Raw genomic sequence first — 18,149 nt, 5'->3', positions numbered from 1 at the left:
GTCAGATACTGTATACTGTTTATTATCTTGAGCTGTCTGGTTTGACATTGGCCCTGCCAAACAATTAAGCCCTAAGCCTTCAACACTAAAATCTGAACGCTCCATTATCCTTGTGACAGACCCAACCGGAACAGGAGCTTTTGGAGGGGACTGCAGGGTAGTCTCTTGCCTACCGACTGGGAGTTAGGGATGATCGAATGGTTCGGGTCAACCATCGGTTCGGCCCGAACATTGGGTGTTCGAGGTTCGGCCAAATTTAGAACTTTTTGCCCAAAAAGTTCGGAATTCGGCAACCAGAACCGACCAAAATGCAATGGTTCTGGAAATGGGCTTTAAAAGCCTGTGATTGGACCAGAACCATTAGCAAAAGCCAATTGAGGGGGTAGAAGAATGCTAGGAATTTGATTGGAGTGACTAGGGGGTCCATAGTCCAATCATTAGTGAATACGCCCCCCAGTACATAAGATAGCCCCCGCCAAATTCCTAGCATTGTTATACTGGACATGGAAGAGAGTGGAAGCAGTTCTGTTAATTTTACTTTAAAAGTGTCATTTAGCATTTATTAGTGTGAGGAAAGGGATATCTAGTGTAGTTAGAGTGCTCCTTTACACTTTAGTTAGCTTCAAAAATGTTGTTTCTGTAGGGAAAGTATGAAGTGTCAGGGTAACCGTAATGTAGTGTAGGGTTAACTGACTGCTATGGCAGGGTGACCGAACCCTTCCATATCAGGGTGACCGTAATGTAGTGTAGGGTGAACTGACAGTGACTGCTATGACAGGGTGACCAAACCCTTCCATAGCAGGGTGACCGCTATAGAGAAAAGCTATTTTCTCTGAAGTCACTTTCGTTTCTGTAATATGGCTTCGCCGCCGCCAGCATTTTTGGCTGCAGGCGTTGCTAGTGCTTTTTTGAGCACATGTTTCGAGTCAGACATGACATCTGAACATGTGTATAGGGTGTATATATACACACCCATGTCTGTATATATACACCTGCACATATATAGGTGTGAAAGGAGCAGAAAAAACTACTTGCGCTAATGAAATAATTAACACCAATATATTTCTGCTCCTATCACACCTATATATGTCTAGGTGTGTATATACATATAAGTATGTGTGTATATACACCACTATACACAAGTTCAGATGTTTTGCCTGCCTCCAAAGAACCCAAAAAAATGCCCAAAAAACGCTAGCGTCAAAAAAAAAAAACGCCCAGGTGTGTTGTTGCAGGCATTTTTTGGGGGGTTTTTGGAGGCAGGCAAAACATCTGAACTTGTGTATAGTGTACCTGTGAAGTTTCAGCTCTGCAACATGTCCAGAACCAGAAAAAAAATAATTTTTTATTAGAGCAGGGATGGTGGGACCCTACTTTTACACCTATATGATCTTTGTTATGGTTCTGGACATGCTACAGAGCTGAAACTTCACAGGTACACCTTTTAGATCCCCCAGACACTTTAAATCACATAAAAAAGTTCTTAAAAATTGTAATTTTTGATAGATTTTTGATAGAGAGCCAATTATTGAAAAAAAATTAAAAAAAAAATTTCTTTGGATTTAGTGTCTGGGGGGTCTAAAAAGTGTACCTGGGAAGTTTCAGCTCTGTAGCATGTCCAGAACCCCCCCAAAATTAGCATTTTCCTATAATTTTTATTAGAACAGGAATACGGCTTCTCTACGGCGTTTTTTCTTGCATTTATCGGGCATTTTTGGAGGCAGGCATGACTTTTTTTGGATTTAGTGTCTGGGGGGTCTAAAAAGTGTACCTGTGAAGTTTCAGCTCTGTAGCATGTCCAGAACCAGAAAAAAAAGATAATTTTTCAGTAGAGCAGGGATGGTGGGACCCCTCTTTTACACTTATATGATCTTTTTATGGGGCTCTGGACATGCTACAGAGCTGAAACTTCACAGGTACACCTTTTAGACCCCCCAGACACAAAATCACACAAAAAAAGTTCTTAAAAAAGTCATTTTTTGATAGATTTTTGATAGAGTGACAATTATTGAAAAAAGAAAAAATTAAAAAAAAAAAATGTCTTTGGATTTAGTATCTGGGGGGTCTAAAAAGTGTACCTGTGAAGTTTCAGCTCTGTAGCATGTCCAGAACCATAAAAAAAAAGATTGTTTGTATTGGAACACTTTCAGCACAGGATGTTGGCTTCTCGCTTTTCACACCTTGCCGGTTTAATAGCAGGCGTTTTTTTTGGGCATTTTTTTGGGGTTCTTTTGAGGCAGGAAAAACATCTGAACTTGTGTATAGTGGTATATATACCACTATACACAAGTTCAGATGTTTTGCCTGCCTCAAAAGAACCCAAAAAAATGCCCAAAAAAACGCTAGCGTCAAAAAAAAAAACCCAGGTGTGTTGTTGCAGGCATTTTTTGGGGGTTTTTGAAGGCAGGCAAAACATCTGAACTTGTGTACACACACATACTTATATGTATTTTACACTTAGACAGATATAGGTGTTATAGGAGCATAACCATATTAGTGTAAATGATTTCATTAGCGCAAGCATATATTTCTGCTCCTATCACACCTATATATGTCTATGTGTGTATATACATATAAGTATGTGTGTATATATACCCATATACACAAGTTCAGATGTTTTGCCTGCCTCCAAAGAACCCAAAAAAATGCCCAAAAAAAACGCTAGCGCCAAAAAAAAAAAAACGCCCAGGTGTGTTGTTGCAGGCATTTTTTGGGGGTTTTTGGAGGCAGGCAAAACATCTGAACTTGTGTATACAGTACCACTATACACAAGTTCAGATGTTTTTCCTGACTCCAGAGAACCCAAAAAAATGCCCCAAAAAAAAACGCCTGCTATTAAACCGGCAAGGTGTGAAAAGCGAGAAGCCATATTCCAGATCTATAATTGCACTAATACAAACAATCTTTTTTATGGTTCTGGACATGCTACAGAGCTGAAACTTCACGGGTACACTTTTTAGACCCCCAGATACTAAATCCAAAGAATTTTTATTTTTTATTTTTTTTTCTCAATAATTGGCTCTCTATCAAAAATCTATCAAAAATGAAAATTTTTAAGAACTTTTTTTGTGTGATTTTGTGTCTGGGGGGTCTAAAGGTGTACCTGTGAAGTTTCAGCTCTGTAGCATGTCCAGAACCCCCCCAAAAAAATCATATAAGTGTAAAAGTGGGGTCCCGCCATCCCTGCTCTACTGAAAAATTATCTTTTTTTCTGGTTCTGGACATGCTACAGAGCTGAAACTTCACAGGTACACGTTTTAGACCCCCCAGATACTAAATCCAAAGAATTTTTTTTTAATTTTTTAAATAATTGGCTCTCTATCAAAAATTACAATTTTTGAGAACTTTTTTTGTGTGATTTTGTGTCTGGGGGGTCTAAAAGGTGTACCTGTGAAGTTTCAGCTCTGCAGCATGTCCAGAACCCCCAAAAAAAGATCATATAGGTGTAAAAGTGGGGTCCCACCATCCCTGCTCTAATGAAAAATTATCTTTTTTTCTGGTTCTGGACATGCTACAGAGCTGAAACTCTTTTTAATTTTTTCAATAATTGGCTTTTTTTATCAAAAATGACAATTTTTAAGAACTTTTTTTTGTGTGATTAATAGTCCCTGGGGCATGACCCAGAACCCTAGGCACTTTTTAGGGGCATTTATTGGGTTTTAGGGCTTAAAAATTGTGTTTTTTGATTACCGAAGTTTGGGTCCATTGATTTCAATGGGGTTCTGAAATCTGGGCCGAACTTTCGGGTAGTTCGGATGTTCTGGCCGAACCGAACTTTTCAAAAGTTCGATCATCCCTACTGGGAGTAGGGGTCTATTCTTTGGAGGTGTGTGCCTGGGGGACCTTTGGTTTGGTTTTTCTTCAGATTCAGGTCTATGTCTTCCCAAAAACACACAGACTCTGGGAACCTAGGACCTGAATACAGATTTGGGGCCTCTGTGTCCAAACCAGTATTGACTGCTTCAACCCCCCTAGATGCGGAGCAGATGTTAACATTATCAGCTCGAAACAACCTGATGCTGGGGTCTCCTGCTATAATATGTTTACTAAGGTGTCTTTCTCTCATTGTATAATTCCTCATTGTGTGCCCCCTAGGTGTGAATCCCCATTGTTAATTGAGTCGCCTATTGTTTCTGTCTGTCTTTTTGGAGATGTGATTAGCCTTGTGTCCACTTCACCTCGTTACCAAACTATTGTGGGATGTTTATGTGTTTATGTTTGTTAGCTGTTCAGTAGATGTACTGATGATATTACTGTTTAATGTTTGCATTGTTTAGGATAATCTGATCAAGCTCTTATTAGATTGTGTGTGGTATATATTCTGCGTGGGTTTACAATAAAGTCAGTTTCGGTTTGCACCTACGCTAGTGTTGTCTAGTTCTTGGGTGCAATGCTTCAGCTATAATACCTAGTTTCTTGTTCTAGAGTGGAGGAACTGTATCTTGGTGGAGGCTCCCAGGTGGGGTGCCAGGCAGTCCGTCACAATCCTGAACTGGTTTTTGTTACTAGTATACTGCATGGTTTCTAACTTATATTTAAAGCGTAACTCCACTTTTGTTGAGAAAAAAACATTCCCCTCTGGGCAATCTATGTATTTTGCAAGGATTATAACAACCTTTGTTGCAGATTCCTACCTTTTGTTATTATGAAGAAATCCCTCTGTGTTTCTCTGTGCCCCGTGGGAAAATGAATCTAATGGGAGTGGTTTCATAATCATCAATTAGCTGTGGCACCTGCAGAGCACTAATGAGTAAATCTGCTGGGCCTGGATCCTTTAGACGTGTTCCTATTGGGAGTATCTCACCAATTTTTGTTCAGGGGATGCCTGAAATCTGACTTCTATCTTAGTGTAGACGTCTGGGATAATCAGTGAGCCAATCAAGCAGGAACTTATGTTTTTGGGGTGTGTTCAGTACACATTCTGTGTACAGAACAACTCCAGGTAGCTATATTGCATTGTATTTTCAGAAAATTACAGTGGCTGCAGATTGAAAAGGAAAGGTCATTTTTAATAACATTCAATTACAATTTGACTTGTGTCGCAATTGTATACGCTGTTATTTTTTCTTTATTTGCTATTCTTTTCCCCCACGAAAGTGGAGTTACCCTTTCATTGATTTTTTTTCTAGTTATTCTGCAGTTCTAATTGTTGTCAATAGCTGATATTACAATAGATGCTTATCTGCATCCAACTTCATGTTTTAAGTATTACTCCATGATGCTGATATAATTGATGTTTTTTCTCAGGGATTTTATTTTTATTCTACAGATCCAATAACATTGATTGTTTATAGGCAATCTGCTTATATACGTTTTGGTCTAAACATTTAATTGTGCAATGCCTACAATAAAATGAAAGTTGTGTTAACATTGTCATTAAAAAATGCATTGGTATTACATATAATACTTACATAGTTGCTATTGTTTGGAACAAGTGTTAATACATTGCTCTTTGAAGGATCAGGCAGAACAGGAAATAAATACATTCGGAGTCTGAAATATTTTAAGTAGAACTAGTTAAAACGAATTAAAAAAAAAAAAACTGACTTAAATTATTGCAGCATTGTGGCAGGTATCAAAATACGTTAGCTTTTCAGTTTGCTAAAGAATGCATTCCAGATGAAAAACAAATACTGTATATGAATGAATGCATTGATTTTTAGCTACACAAACCTGATTTTTGTTTTTGATTGCTTTGTTTAGCAGAGCAAGTGAAATGTATTCTATGTTTTGGCTTCTTTCAATTACAAAAGCCAAAGGGGCAATAGCTTTCTTTCAAGAACTGGGGACACAACTAGCTATTGCTTGATTGCAAATATACACTGTTACTGGAAGTATTTCCATCTTCTGCAAACTTAAAATGTATGCTACGTAAAAGGAATATTATTCACATAAACACTTATACGCTATAGGTGACTGAATTTTTGTGTAATGAAATGACTGAATTGTATAGTTAAAACATTTAGGTACTATATGTGACATAGTCTTAACCAACAGTACTACCAATAGGTAGAGGTTTAGTAAAATGTAAATCTAGAACTTATTAAGATAATAGTCTGTGAAAGTTAAAAGAGTAGTAGAAGTATGAGATTGAAAAAAAAAAAAAAAAACATTTATACTCTCCTAGGTGGATGCAGCATCTGTTCCCCACTGCCTCTAAGCCAGAAAACTGAGTGATCAAAGACCACTGATCCCTCAGTTCTCAGTCTTTAGTGAGCAGATGACTGTCAGTCAAGGGGTCTCTGCTGTGCCCTTCCAATGCTCACTGAAGCACTGGGCTGTGGGGGGGGGGGGGGGGGCTGTCTTGAGCTTTTAGCAATGCTGTGAGATGCTGAGCCAGCTGCGGGTCAGGCATCTGGGTGGATCCTGACATTAAAGTTGGGATCCATCCAGAGCTGACAGCTTTCAGACGTCGGCTGTCGGCTGAATACAGGTCATAAGAGTGCAGAACCAAGTGCTCTATTGTGACTCACAGGAGAAGCAAGGCCAAAAGAGCTTTGGTTTTACTTCTCCTTTATGTAGAGTGGACGCAGGGTATTAAAGTGCGAAAAAAAATAAGTAGAAAAGTGGGCTGTAGTATGGGAGAAGAAAAAGTAATAGAGGTAAGAATGACCATAAAACATAGTAGTGGTTTAGAAAGCGAAGATGCAGTCCTTCATCTGCTGTCAAAAATATTTATCACTCATCACCAAGATATTCATGCCCTCCACAGAGTGATTTAGTTATTGAGAAATTGTGTCCAATAGGTGTCACTAATCATCTCCCCTATGTCCTCAGGTTTCCTGCTAATTAGTTAATGTTATAGTTTGGGTGGATGTTTAAAGACCAGAATTAAGAGATCATTTGTAAAGATTACTCAGAGTTTCATGCTATATTCTGATAGCTTGCAGCTGTTTGATTTTATTTCATATACCTTCTAATGCAGAATTTTATGCAGATACTAGAGTTATTAGCTCAGCTGAGTTCCAGCCTTGGCCTAGGAAGCCTGAAAGCAACTAAATGTTTTGTTTCAGGAGCAGGGACCTTAGCCGCCCAAGTTTTGCCTTCATTTTTGGGGCCGAAGAGGTACTCCCTACCCCCCAGTTTTCTTCTTAAAGCTATCAATGGATTCCTTAAAAATGAATTTTTGGGTGAAAGGCATCCTCAAAAGGCACTTATTGCAATCAAGTTACACAGACCAATATTTAGGCCAAAGGGTTTTTCCCATATGCACAAAAATGAGGCCTATTCTGAATATTTTGGTGGATTGTATCCACAATCCCATCCAAACAATAGGGACAAAGATACAGGTAGGAGGTTCCAGATGTTGGAGGACAGAGGTATTCGTAAGTATAGAACTAGGATCTCGAGACATGGCCTTGTACAAGACAACCAGAGTTTAGCACATGAACCTGGCCACAGCAGCAAGTTGAATGGCAAGGGACAACAGAGCTTTGAAAAGATTTTCCATTTGTTTATCCATAGGGTCCATTAACATCAGGATATCATCTACAGGGACAGTTAACATCAGAGATAGGTACTGCCTACTTTTTTGAGAAACATTGTTTAATCATGTACTGTTTCTTCTTCTCAATCGATCAATGTGACTGCTGTCCCATTATGCACACACTGCTCTAGAGAAATGTTTAGGAGGGGGTCAGCCCTCGCTTACACTCATACTTGATATACTGTTGGGCAACTGAACATTGATTAAATATTATGGTTTTGCTATACAGTATGTATAACCTCATCTATCTTTCTCCTTTTCATAGTTTAAAATATGCATGGGAAGGCAAGTACAGAAAGTCAGGGCTCAGGTAAAGCTGGAACCAGTTGAAGACCACTCAGCAATCTGTTCACATTATAGTCCAAATAAATAGGCCATTTTGTGTGGGATGTTAGTGTGCATATGCGCATGTGTACTCTCCGTTTTACTCACACGCTAATAGCATTTTGGCTGAGCTGCGTTCGTGGGCAAGTTTCAAAACTTCAAAATAGTGTGCACATATGTAGTGAGCTCCACATACTGTAGAAGGTAGCTGTACAGGCCTAGTGAAAGCTGAATCTTTAGGGACTGGGTTCCACCAGATGGGTGTATTTAAGCCCTCGACCTGTGGAGAACCCTGTGGTTAACTCAGCGTCTTACAATATGTACTTAACTTAGCACCAAATGCAGGATCCTGTGCCCAGTGGGCAGCATTAAAGACCAGCCCCACATCTTCTTCCTGGCAGGGTCTAGGTACAGTACCCCAGGGCAAAGCTGAGAAGTAAACAACCCAGAAGCTGCAAAGAAGAGCCCCAGTGACTCTGCAGCAACTTAAGAATGTCTTGAAAGGTGAAAAAGTTTTGCTTCTATCAGAGCAGAGAGAAAATGCTTGTTCTCTTAAAGACATTAGCAAAAAAAAATGAGGCATGTTTGGAGCACAAGAGGTTATACTTGACTGTCCTTTACAGCATGCCTTCCAGTAACAAATTCTCCTGAAGGTGGCAGTATATCCCATTGTTAAAGAATAATCTTCTGTGTTCTGTTACGTAGGACTAAGACATTATAATTCTCACATTCACACAATGTGCAAATGAAGCATGCAAACAGAGAATTAACATGCCCTACTCCCAGGGGTGTAACTATAGGGGTTGCGGGGGTCACAATTGTGACTCAGACTCATGCTCCAGGGGGCCTGTGTGGCTCCCCTGTACACCTGAATAAGTGTGATGGGGCCGGCATATAGAGGAACCAATCCCCTCCATTTTCTTCTCGCAGTCGCTGAAAGCCTACTTTTTCTCCTCTCCCTCCTGCAGGCATTAAGTAGCTTCAGGGGGAAAATGGGTGGGATCGGTTCTTCTATATTGGGTTATCTGGTTTCATCCTTTTGACCAATAAATAGGGCATATGTCACTGCGATATAAACAGTCATTTTTGCTAAGGTAAGGGCCTCTCATTTACAATTTAAAAGTATCTCTAGCCAAAACATTTTCTTGTTTTGGATAGAGTGGAAAAGGGTTAGACCTTTTGTTAGATTTTACTGCTCTGTGTGGCTCCACTGGGCAGACTTTCCTTTACTTTCTGTGCCAGTGACTATGTGTGTTAAGGGAAATCTCCAATAAGGATGTAAGAAAGCAACTTAATCATTCTTTTCTTGTTTGTTTGTCTTTGGTAGCGGAGAGGTAAGACTTGGACATTATCACTAGCACAGGAATTTTCAGAGGTTTTAATTTTTCCACATTTTGTGCAAAACTGCGCTCTTTAAATTTATGAATCCAAATAATTCATATTTGGTAGAATTAACTTACCTTGTTCCAGCCACATATATGACAATTGCCAAAAGCAAACAAATAGCGATCACGACAAATACAATCCATTTGTTATTGGTGCCTGTAGTTACAAAAACACGGAGGAGAAAAAAATATTATTATACTATGATAAACCTTGTATTTTTTGTCATCTAAAATATTTGCCTAATCATTTTAATCATCAACTAATGCAGCCTTCACCTAAAATATTATCTAGTAAGATGCTTCATTAACCATCAACCATTCAATGTATCTTGTTGGTTTTAAGAGTGTGAGCTTGAGAATTATTGTTCTGATATCCAATCAAAGTAATATCAACATAATGGTGCCAGAATAGGGTGTTTTTATATTTGATACTTCTATCTTGCCTGTTTTTACATATGCAAGATCTGGGCAATAGTTCAGGTTTTATAACAACTACAGAAATGGACAGGTTAGGGTTTGCACAGAAAGTTATCAGTGAACAAGTAGAGCTAAAAGGCAGCTGGAAACCAAAACTAGACATCAAAACGTGTGTGAAAAGAAATATGTAATCAACTATTACAGCAAGGTCAGGGCACATGTCTTTCAAACAAGTAAATTAGGCCAGCAAACAAAGGTCTATCCAAAAATAGCAATAGAGTCAAGTCCATAAAGTAAAAACCTCTGACAGGTTATTCAAGAATTGAAAAACTAAAAAGAAAACAAAACCAAATCAGAACATGTGCCAAAACACATCCAGGTAAGTTGAAGATTATTTTTTTAACTAACGTGCATTTATTTCATTTTTTATTTCTGATAATGACAGATTTATATATTAACTAAAAAACCAAAGAAAAGGCATTTGGAGTTAATGTTTTCAGTTTAATGTATTTACCAAACAGATATTAGAGGCATGTGCTGAAGAGATGTCCGGGGACATTAAGAGTGGTGAGCAAACAGCCTACATTGGTAAACAGGATGAAGCATTCTATTGGTATTCAAAATAATTATGGCAGATCACAATGGCATATGCACAGAGTGGACAGGAGTCAATGCCACCTGTTCTGTAAAAGGAGCAGCATTGATACTCCTGGTGTGATTTTGTAGTAGAAAGACATGTGTCTACTGACTTAGTATTTTTCAAATCTTACAAAAGACAGGCATGCATGATGGGTTCATATCCAAAACATTGATCACACATTTACCTCAGACCCTTTAAGGTGGAATATTAGAGAGATTGAGCCCCAAGTTCTCCAGATACAGCCCTCAAAGGGGTAACAGGGGAAGCAGGACCCAAATGGGTCTAAAGGAACTCATGGCACAAAGCAGAAATGTTCTATGTATAACTGCCAACTTAGATTGACTTCAAAAATATGAATAAACCAGGTACTTTTTTCTTATTGGCTCACTCTTGAGGTCTGAAGAAGTCTGGAAAAACTTGATTAATCATGGTACCATTACCATTTAGAGTTACATAAGGCTGTAGAACACAAAAGCACAAGGCTTTGGAACACATAAGGAGAACATATAGAAAAGAACCCTTAAAAAGCAACTCAGTCAGGTGATTTGGAAAAGCATAAACCTATATATCTTTTAAAATTATATTTACTGAAGAGAGTTGGCTTTGCAATGTAATCATTGCATATATTTAATTGTGGGTCACTCTCCAATGTTTTTCAGACTGTTGACTAAATCGGGTGCCTGTTGTAACTCTATATCTTAATATTTTGTGATGTTAAGATACTTTTATATATTCAACATATATTGCCGAACCCAATTTGTATGTGTTTTTTCATTGGTCCAATGCATCTGTCCCCCCGCTGCTTTTAGGACTGAGAACTTAGCAATTAAAGACCACTGATCACTCAGTTCTCAGTCTTCAGTGTGCAGAGAGTCAGTGACTGTCAGTCACTGGCTCTCTGCTCTTCCCATCCAGTGTTCACTGGAGCGCTGGGCTGTAGAGGGGGGAGCAGCTGGTTCAGTCTCCCAGTGGCTTGCTGAGAGGCTGAGCCAGCTGTCAGTCCAGGCATGTGGGTGGATCTCGACTGTAAAGTCAGGATCTTTTCAGAGTCTGGACTGGCTGAGTGATGTCAGCCGTTAGCTGAAAATGGGTCAAAGGAGTGCAGAATGAACTACACTCCTGTAATCTATAGGAGAAGTAGGGCCAAAAAAGCTTTAGCCATACTTCTACTTTACCTTTAGAGAATTGTAAAAACTGCTTCTTCTAGGCTTTAGCTATATGTTTTTGCAAGCAGCACAAAAATAGCTAGTCTGAACTGAGATTTGGTGAAAGAGGGGAATTTTAGGTGGAGGAGCAAACCATGGGTCTCCCATGGGTGAACAATTGAAAACAGGACTCAAAAGGTGAAACACCTTGGTCCAGAGTCTACTGAGCATAGGATTGTATGGTTGGGTTTTCATTACTGTTTTTTTTTTTTTTTTTATTGGTTGAGCCAGATGGACTTGTGTCTTTTTTCAACCTGACTAACTATGTAACTATGTAATGTGGAGAAAGTGAAGGATGGGGATGCACAAATTTGGCTGGTACCATGTACCAGCAGGTGAGTCCTTTTTTTAAATTCATGATTTATTGCGACAAATCCTCAAGGCCAACACAACTGGTCCTAAGTCAACAACTAAAATACATAACAATGAGTGGTACTATTATAAAAGGGTAATCTAAAGAAGCTGTAAGTGCCAGCAGCAGAATCAGAGAATTTGCTCAGAGTAGCTAGCTAGAACAATGAGGACAGAAGTCACCAGTGGGGGGGGGGGGGGGGGCATCCAACACCCTATTTAAGGGTTTTAGGTTTGTAAATCAAGAGAAAGAAAGAAAGTTGTCATGTTCAGGCCTGTGAAGTCCTGAATCATCAGGCACAGATACTTCAACAAAAGTGTGAATTCATAGAAAAAAACAGCTACTGTGAACTAAAGGTACTCCATCATTTGAGGTTCACATCGAGAAACATGCGGTGTAATCTCTCCAGAACCCTATACCACCTAGTAGGTCATTTATATCCGGATTCCTGTAATCTTGAAGAAAAGGGATTATTTCTATGTGAAAGGCAGAATGTACTCCCTTTGTTTGGGAGTCAAGTTTTTGGCCAAGTCTTTCTCCTCTTCAGCAATAATGGGTGGTGAAACTATCGGGGTGATCAGCGTAGCATATGCAATAGAAAGGCCATGCCTAAGAGTATAAGACAAGCTGGTTAAACATCTTTTTTTTTCAAACAAGGTAGAAGGCTTGTTGAATCGGGATAGAAAGAAGATAGCGTCTAATTTTAGTAGGCCTACCATATCGGAAAGCATGGATTGGATGGCAGATACAAATTTCCTGCCACCACCATCCTAGAATTCCCACAATCCAAATGTGTTTGCCATTAAAAATTAAAATGGCCGAAAACCTGGCATCACTAAACCCAGGTGGAAAATCTGGTGACATAAGGGAGTCCAACATGGATTTGATTGCTGTAAGTTAAGTCGTAAGGACAATTTTGTATTACCCATGATAAGGTAATTTTTTACAAAGACTGGGCAAATAATACTCAACCATGGGAGTGCTTTTAAGGGCACAAGGGACATAGCCTGCTCAAGGGACACCCAACTCTTGGTAGTCACATGTTTGCACCAGTCCAACACTCTGGCCAAAGCAGGTGAGTACTTTTGTTGCAGATTCTTTGGATGTCGGGTTTATCAAGTATGTAGTGATTGTGGACGAAATGCATTGCCAATCATACTCTTTTGTGCCACTAATATTAATTAATTTTTTTTTAAAAAAAAAAAGAGGAAACAATTTGCACCTCTCCTTTTTGTCTGCCAGCATTGCCATGCTTACAAAACCTAACAAAGATCCTTCAGATATCTCCAACTATGACCCTATATTGTTACTAAATAGGGACATCAAATTATCAGAAAATATACTGGCAACATTTCTCAACCATTTTCTCGCTTTTCTGATTGATAGGGATCAGGTTAGCTTTGTTCCCTCCCATTAGGTCAGAAGTAATGTTTGCAAAGTCTCACTCTTGATCCATCTCATGAATCAGAGACATATTCCAGGGTTTATGTTCAAACACCTACACTATGTCCTGACATGACAAATATAAAGGAAATGTAGCTTACCAGCCTTCACTGTAAACAACATGCATTTGACTATCAGCCAGTCTGGGCATCCCTTCCCTCTCTTTTCCAACTTTTTAGATGATTTTCTGCTATCTTAGTTTTGTGCATCAATCACTCTGGATCAATGGCTTTAAACATGACTCTTCCCCATGGAAAGTCTCCTGAAGCTTGATTTCCCAATCCATTGGGATTTCAAAGCCCTGGATTACCTGGGTGTAAAACTATCACACACACAGAATTCATTCCACTTAGCTAATTATCCCCTGTTCTTTCAGAGGCTAAAAATGATGCTATCTTTCAGTTCTCTTATTATCTTGTGGTGTGGTTGTATACACCCAGTTAAAATTACTTTATTATCCAAATAGTAGCTCAGCGCAAAACTATGCATAGGCAACATCATGTACAGTATCATATATAAAAAAGTTCATATCTCCAAACTTCAATGAGGAAACAAGAAGACTCCAGTCACTGTGAAGATGTGTAATCAAGCTTGACATACAAGTGCTCAAAACTGAGTGTGGTACCAATGACATATAGTGCTCTCTGCTATAAAAATTTCTTTATTCCATTAAAATATAAAAACGTACAAGTCCAGCACTTGTACCAAGGAAATGGACATGCCAAACTGTAAAGATGGCCGCGGGTGACGTCATCCATAGCACCTCCCTCATACGCGGTATGTCCTAGGCAGGACTTAATTTATTGCTAGAGCACTTATAGGTATTTTGATCATTAAAATGACCTGTCCAATACTAATGCTGAAGGCTACCCAACATAGTGTAATGTCTTATATTTTGGGTAAAAAAATCCCTTTCATATGTGGGAAACTAAGGCCACCTTAGCAGTGTGGAATCAGAGCCTGTTTTTGCTTCACACTTTTGACCAGCAGCCGGTGAGATAAAGAACGAAGGGCTGGAGCAAGAGAGTGCTCAGGCCTGGGACTCAGGAAAGCTAACCGAGAGCTGCATATGAAAATCGCTCTGCAAGAAAAAGGAATTGTCTGCATAATGGTTGTTTTTTTTGGTAATTGGGAGAAGTCCTTCATCTGTCAGAGAAGTATCTGTCCTGTTTAGTTAATGCCTGGATGGCGAGGATTTATTTTCTGTTTTGTTCATTGTGTTTTGTTTACAACCTTTTCAAATGAAACTGACTACAAGTCAGAATTTTAAAAAAGACCTGCCATTTGGACTGCCTTTTTTCCAGGGAAAGTGATTCTCACTTGAACTGACTCTCACAATATCCAGTAATACTATGTTCATCCACAAATCTTATGAAGGATTGGGTGCCAATAATTTGAATGAAAGTTATCAAGTGGCCCATGTAGCCCACAATTCAGCTGTACACAAAACCAAACACCATCTGTTGTGGGTGCTATTGGAAGCCCTAAACTATTTTCTAGTCACGGTCAACTCTCTCCCCTGGATTTCATCTCTTCACAAGTCATCCTCAATCAGCCCTGTTCTGCAACACACTTTACAAGTTTGGCATTCCCTCAGGTTTTCTAGCTCCCTACTCTCTTCTTGCCTTCCTTTATCCATTTTGCTGGGAAATCATATGTTTCTCTCTGCTCTGCAAAGCTCCTCATCCACCACAAAATCCCCTCTAGGGAGATTTTTCACTAAATGCAAATAAGTTACTGGGTCAGGCTTCTTATCTTCTGACCTCTTATCACAAGTCTCCACACTCATTTTTCAGGCCTTTGCTCTGATGATACTTGTTCCTCCAAATTAATTAATACTTAATATGCCAAAGTTAACTGCTCTCATTCACCTGAAGGCCCATTCTTATGTTGATGAATGGCTCTTATTTATTTTCGTACATCACGGGACACAGAGCCATAAATCATAACATATTGGTTATATAGCCACCTACAGGTGAAGGACACTGGCAACCAATCAGAAAGGATGCCCCCCTATACAACCCCTCCCACACAGGAAGTACCTCAGTTTTTTCGCCAGTGTCTAAAGATGATAGTCACGGTGGAGAGTCTCTCTACATTTTTCTTCATGGAAGAAAGAAGATATGCTATATACCCCAATAAAAGATCACTGAATCTAAGGGGTTAGCTATCAGATCCATCTAAAACAGTGAATGGACTAAAATGATGGTACCTGACCCTCGAGAAGCAGATACAAAGTTTTTGCCTGTAATGCTGTTCTTTTTAGGCGCTGGACCCTGGGATCCAGACCCTTGGAATACCAAACCCCAAAGGCGCTCCATGCAGGGTGCTCTACAGGTCCAAGGCCGTGGTCCCTCTAAAACAAGGGGACCCAGTCCTTGAAGATCGCCAAGACAAAGTTTGCCGTGATGGGTGAAGATTGGATTCCTGTTTCATACAGAATCCTGCAGCAGGACTGGTAAGGCTAAAGTTACTGGCATGATTGCAGATTGTAAATATTTTATGCACTGTTCCCTTTAAAAGATAACAGAGACCGAGTGCCATGTGAGTCTGTGCATGAGACTATGGATGTTAACCCCTTGCAAAATACATCTTTAAAGCATTATTTCTTTGCTTGTTTTTCTGACACACTGTGTTCACCCTGTGCTGATCACTCGAGTGGTATCAGCTGTGACAAACCAATGTGTGCATGAGACAATGGACGTTAAGCTATGCAAAATACATCTTTTTGAAAGCTCTGGCCTTTCCTCTGGGATTAAATGTGCCTAATGTATTAATTGTGATATGTGCTTGTGCAGTTGTGAGATTGATGCAAAGTTTGTTTAAACATTATTTCTTTGCCTATTGTTATCACACAGTTTTTTTGCCCTGGGCTGATCACTGAAAGGTTATCAGCCGTGGCAAATGAAATTTAGCATAAGCTGCTCTCACCCCATGTGGTTGCTGTTTTCGATTTGGCGCATAAGCGTCCGCATGTTCGTCTACCATGTAATGGGCTCACCCCTCTCTAAACTCTCCGGGAAGCCGGCCGGCGCGCGTTCCACAGAGTCGCCGGAAGTGATGTTACTGGTTAGTAGGGAAGTTAAGGAAGGGGGGACATCAATCAATTCCGGCGACTCCGTGGAACGCACGCCAGCGGGCTTCTCAGAGCATTTAGAGAGGGGTGAGCCCATTACATGGTTGAGGAAAGGGGATGAAATTGATATGCGATCTGAGCCGGTGCCGGTCAGGGCATGTTCTATGTAAGCCTAACTATTGGTGTGTGTTGTGGCATTTTAATATTTAATAAAACAGTGTTGCACTATTGTGGGTGTCTCTATTTTACTTCCATATAATCAACATCGGCCGTCTGAGAGGGATTAGAGAGGTGCAGACCCATCCAGGTGTCCTGATTGCTGATAAGGCTGTATGGTCCCTGGGACATGGGGCTTCTGGTGAGCAGATTTATAAGTCTTATCACGAGGTAGAGCACTTGAATCAAAATAGGAAGGCACGGTACGGGTGACAGCATTTATTGAGCACCAATTTATTCCATTTAAGAAGACTTCTTTGTATATGGACCGTGAATGCTTCACCTTTTAATCATTTTTGCTGGTTATATAGCAATAGTGTATTGTTGTGTTTACAATATTGGCACACTTGTATGTTATTTTCCATTATATCTACATTAGCCATCACTTAACAGCGTCTGCTTTATATGTATTATTTTTGTTTTTAGTGTTTTTTCACTTAAAGGGGCAGCAGTTAAGGGAACTCACTATATGGATGAGGCGCCCTTCATGGATTATTTCATTGAAGAGATTTGTGTCCTGGACCAGGGATCCACTCGCATTTGGAGTGGTTCCTTTATTGACTCCTTGGGAGGGGTATTCCCTGATTTATGCCTTTCCTCCGGTGCAGCTGATACCGCGTCTGTTGGCAGGATCCTGCTAGAGGGGAAACCAGTAATCCAGGTAGCTCTGGCATGGCTGAGGAGGGTTTGGTATGCACAAATCCAAAGGTTGGCAGTGACAAGGCCTTGGACCCTTCAACTGCGTCCGAACCTACTCTCTCAAGGTATTCCATCCCGCTGTACAGTCTCTAAATTTGATGGCTTGGCTATTAAAGCCTTAATCTTGAAGGAGCAGGGTGTATCTGGCCCTGCAGTTTATACCCTGATAAATGCTAGGAAACCAGTCTCTAGAAACATTTATTACAGGGTCTGAAAATCCTACATTACCTGGTGTGAAGCCAGGAAATGGCATCCCTGCAAATATATCATCGGGAGAATTCTAGCTTTCCTTCAAGCAGGGGTGGATATGAAATTAGCCTTCAGCACTATTAAAGGGCAGATTTCAGCCTTATCGGTTTTCTTCCAAGAACCGATCGCTTTCCATTCGTTGGTTCAGACCTTTGTCCTGGGAATGTTACGTTGGCTTCCACCTTTGAAGCCACTATTATGTCCTTGGGATTTAAATTTGGTGCTGGCAGTTTTACAAAAACAGCCTTTTGAGGCCATGGCGGCAGGTTCCCCTGGTTCTTCTGACCAAGAAACTGTTTTTTTTTTATTGCGATAACTTTGGCTAGAAGGCTTTAGGAACTAGCAGCTCTTTCTTGTAAAGAGCCATTCTTGATTTTTCATCAAGATAGGGTGATTCTACGTGAACACCCAGGTTTTTTGCCCAAGGGGGTGTCAGCCTTTCATTTGAATCAGGACATTATGCTACCTTCCTTTTTTCCAGATCCTCACAGCTTGTTTGTGCTGCCAGAAGGGCCCAGGAAGGGGTTGGCAGCATCTAAGTCTACTATTTCTCATTGGATTTGCCAGGGTATTACCCAGGCGTATGATTTAGAAGGGAAGGTTCCACCTTTTCCTGTAAAGGCACATTCTACCAGAGGAGTAGGTGCCTCTTGGACA

At 40.0% G+C, this 18,149-nt stretch overlaps 1 protein-coding gene across 1 annotated transcript in view; it reads right to left on the bottom strand.

Moving 5' to 3' along the window:
- Window positions 1–18,149, bottom strand: part of IL12RB1 (interleukin 12 receptor subunit beta 1) — a 200,930-nt gene that overhangs the window by 18,783 nt on the left and 163,998 nt on the right. Inside the window, exons 13-14 of the mRNA XM_082260759.1 lie at window positions 9,271–9,358; window positions 5,412–5,493 (exon numbers count right to left, since the gene is read on the bottom strand). Of these exons, the coding sequence (XP_082116885.1) occupies window positions 5,412–5,493; window positions 9,271–9,358 (170 nt within the window). The remainder of the gene's footprint in view (window positions 1–5,411; window positions 5,494–9,270; window positions 9,359–18,149) is intronic.

Source organism: Pelophylax lessonae (genome assembly GCF_965119305.1).
Source record: "Pelophylax lessonae genome assembly, chromosome: 1".
Taxonomy (NCBI): domain Eukaryota; kingdom Metazoa; phylum Chordata; class Amphibia; order Anura; family Ranidae; genus Pelophylax; species Pelophylax lessonae.
The sequence above is the reverse complement of the archived record's forward strand: the minus strand, read 5'-3'. Positions and strand labels throughout refer to the sequence as shown.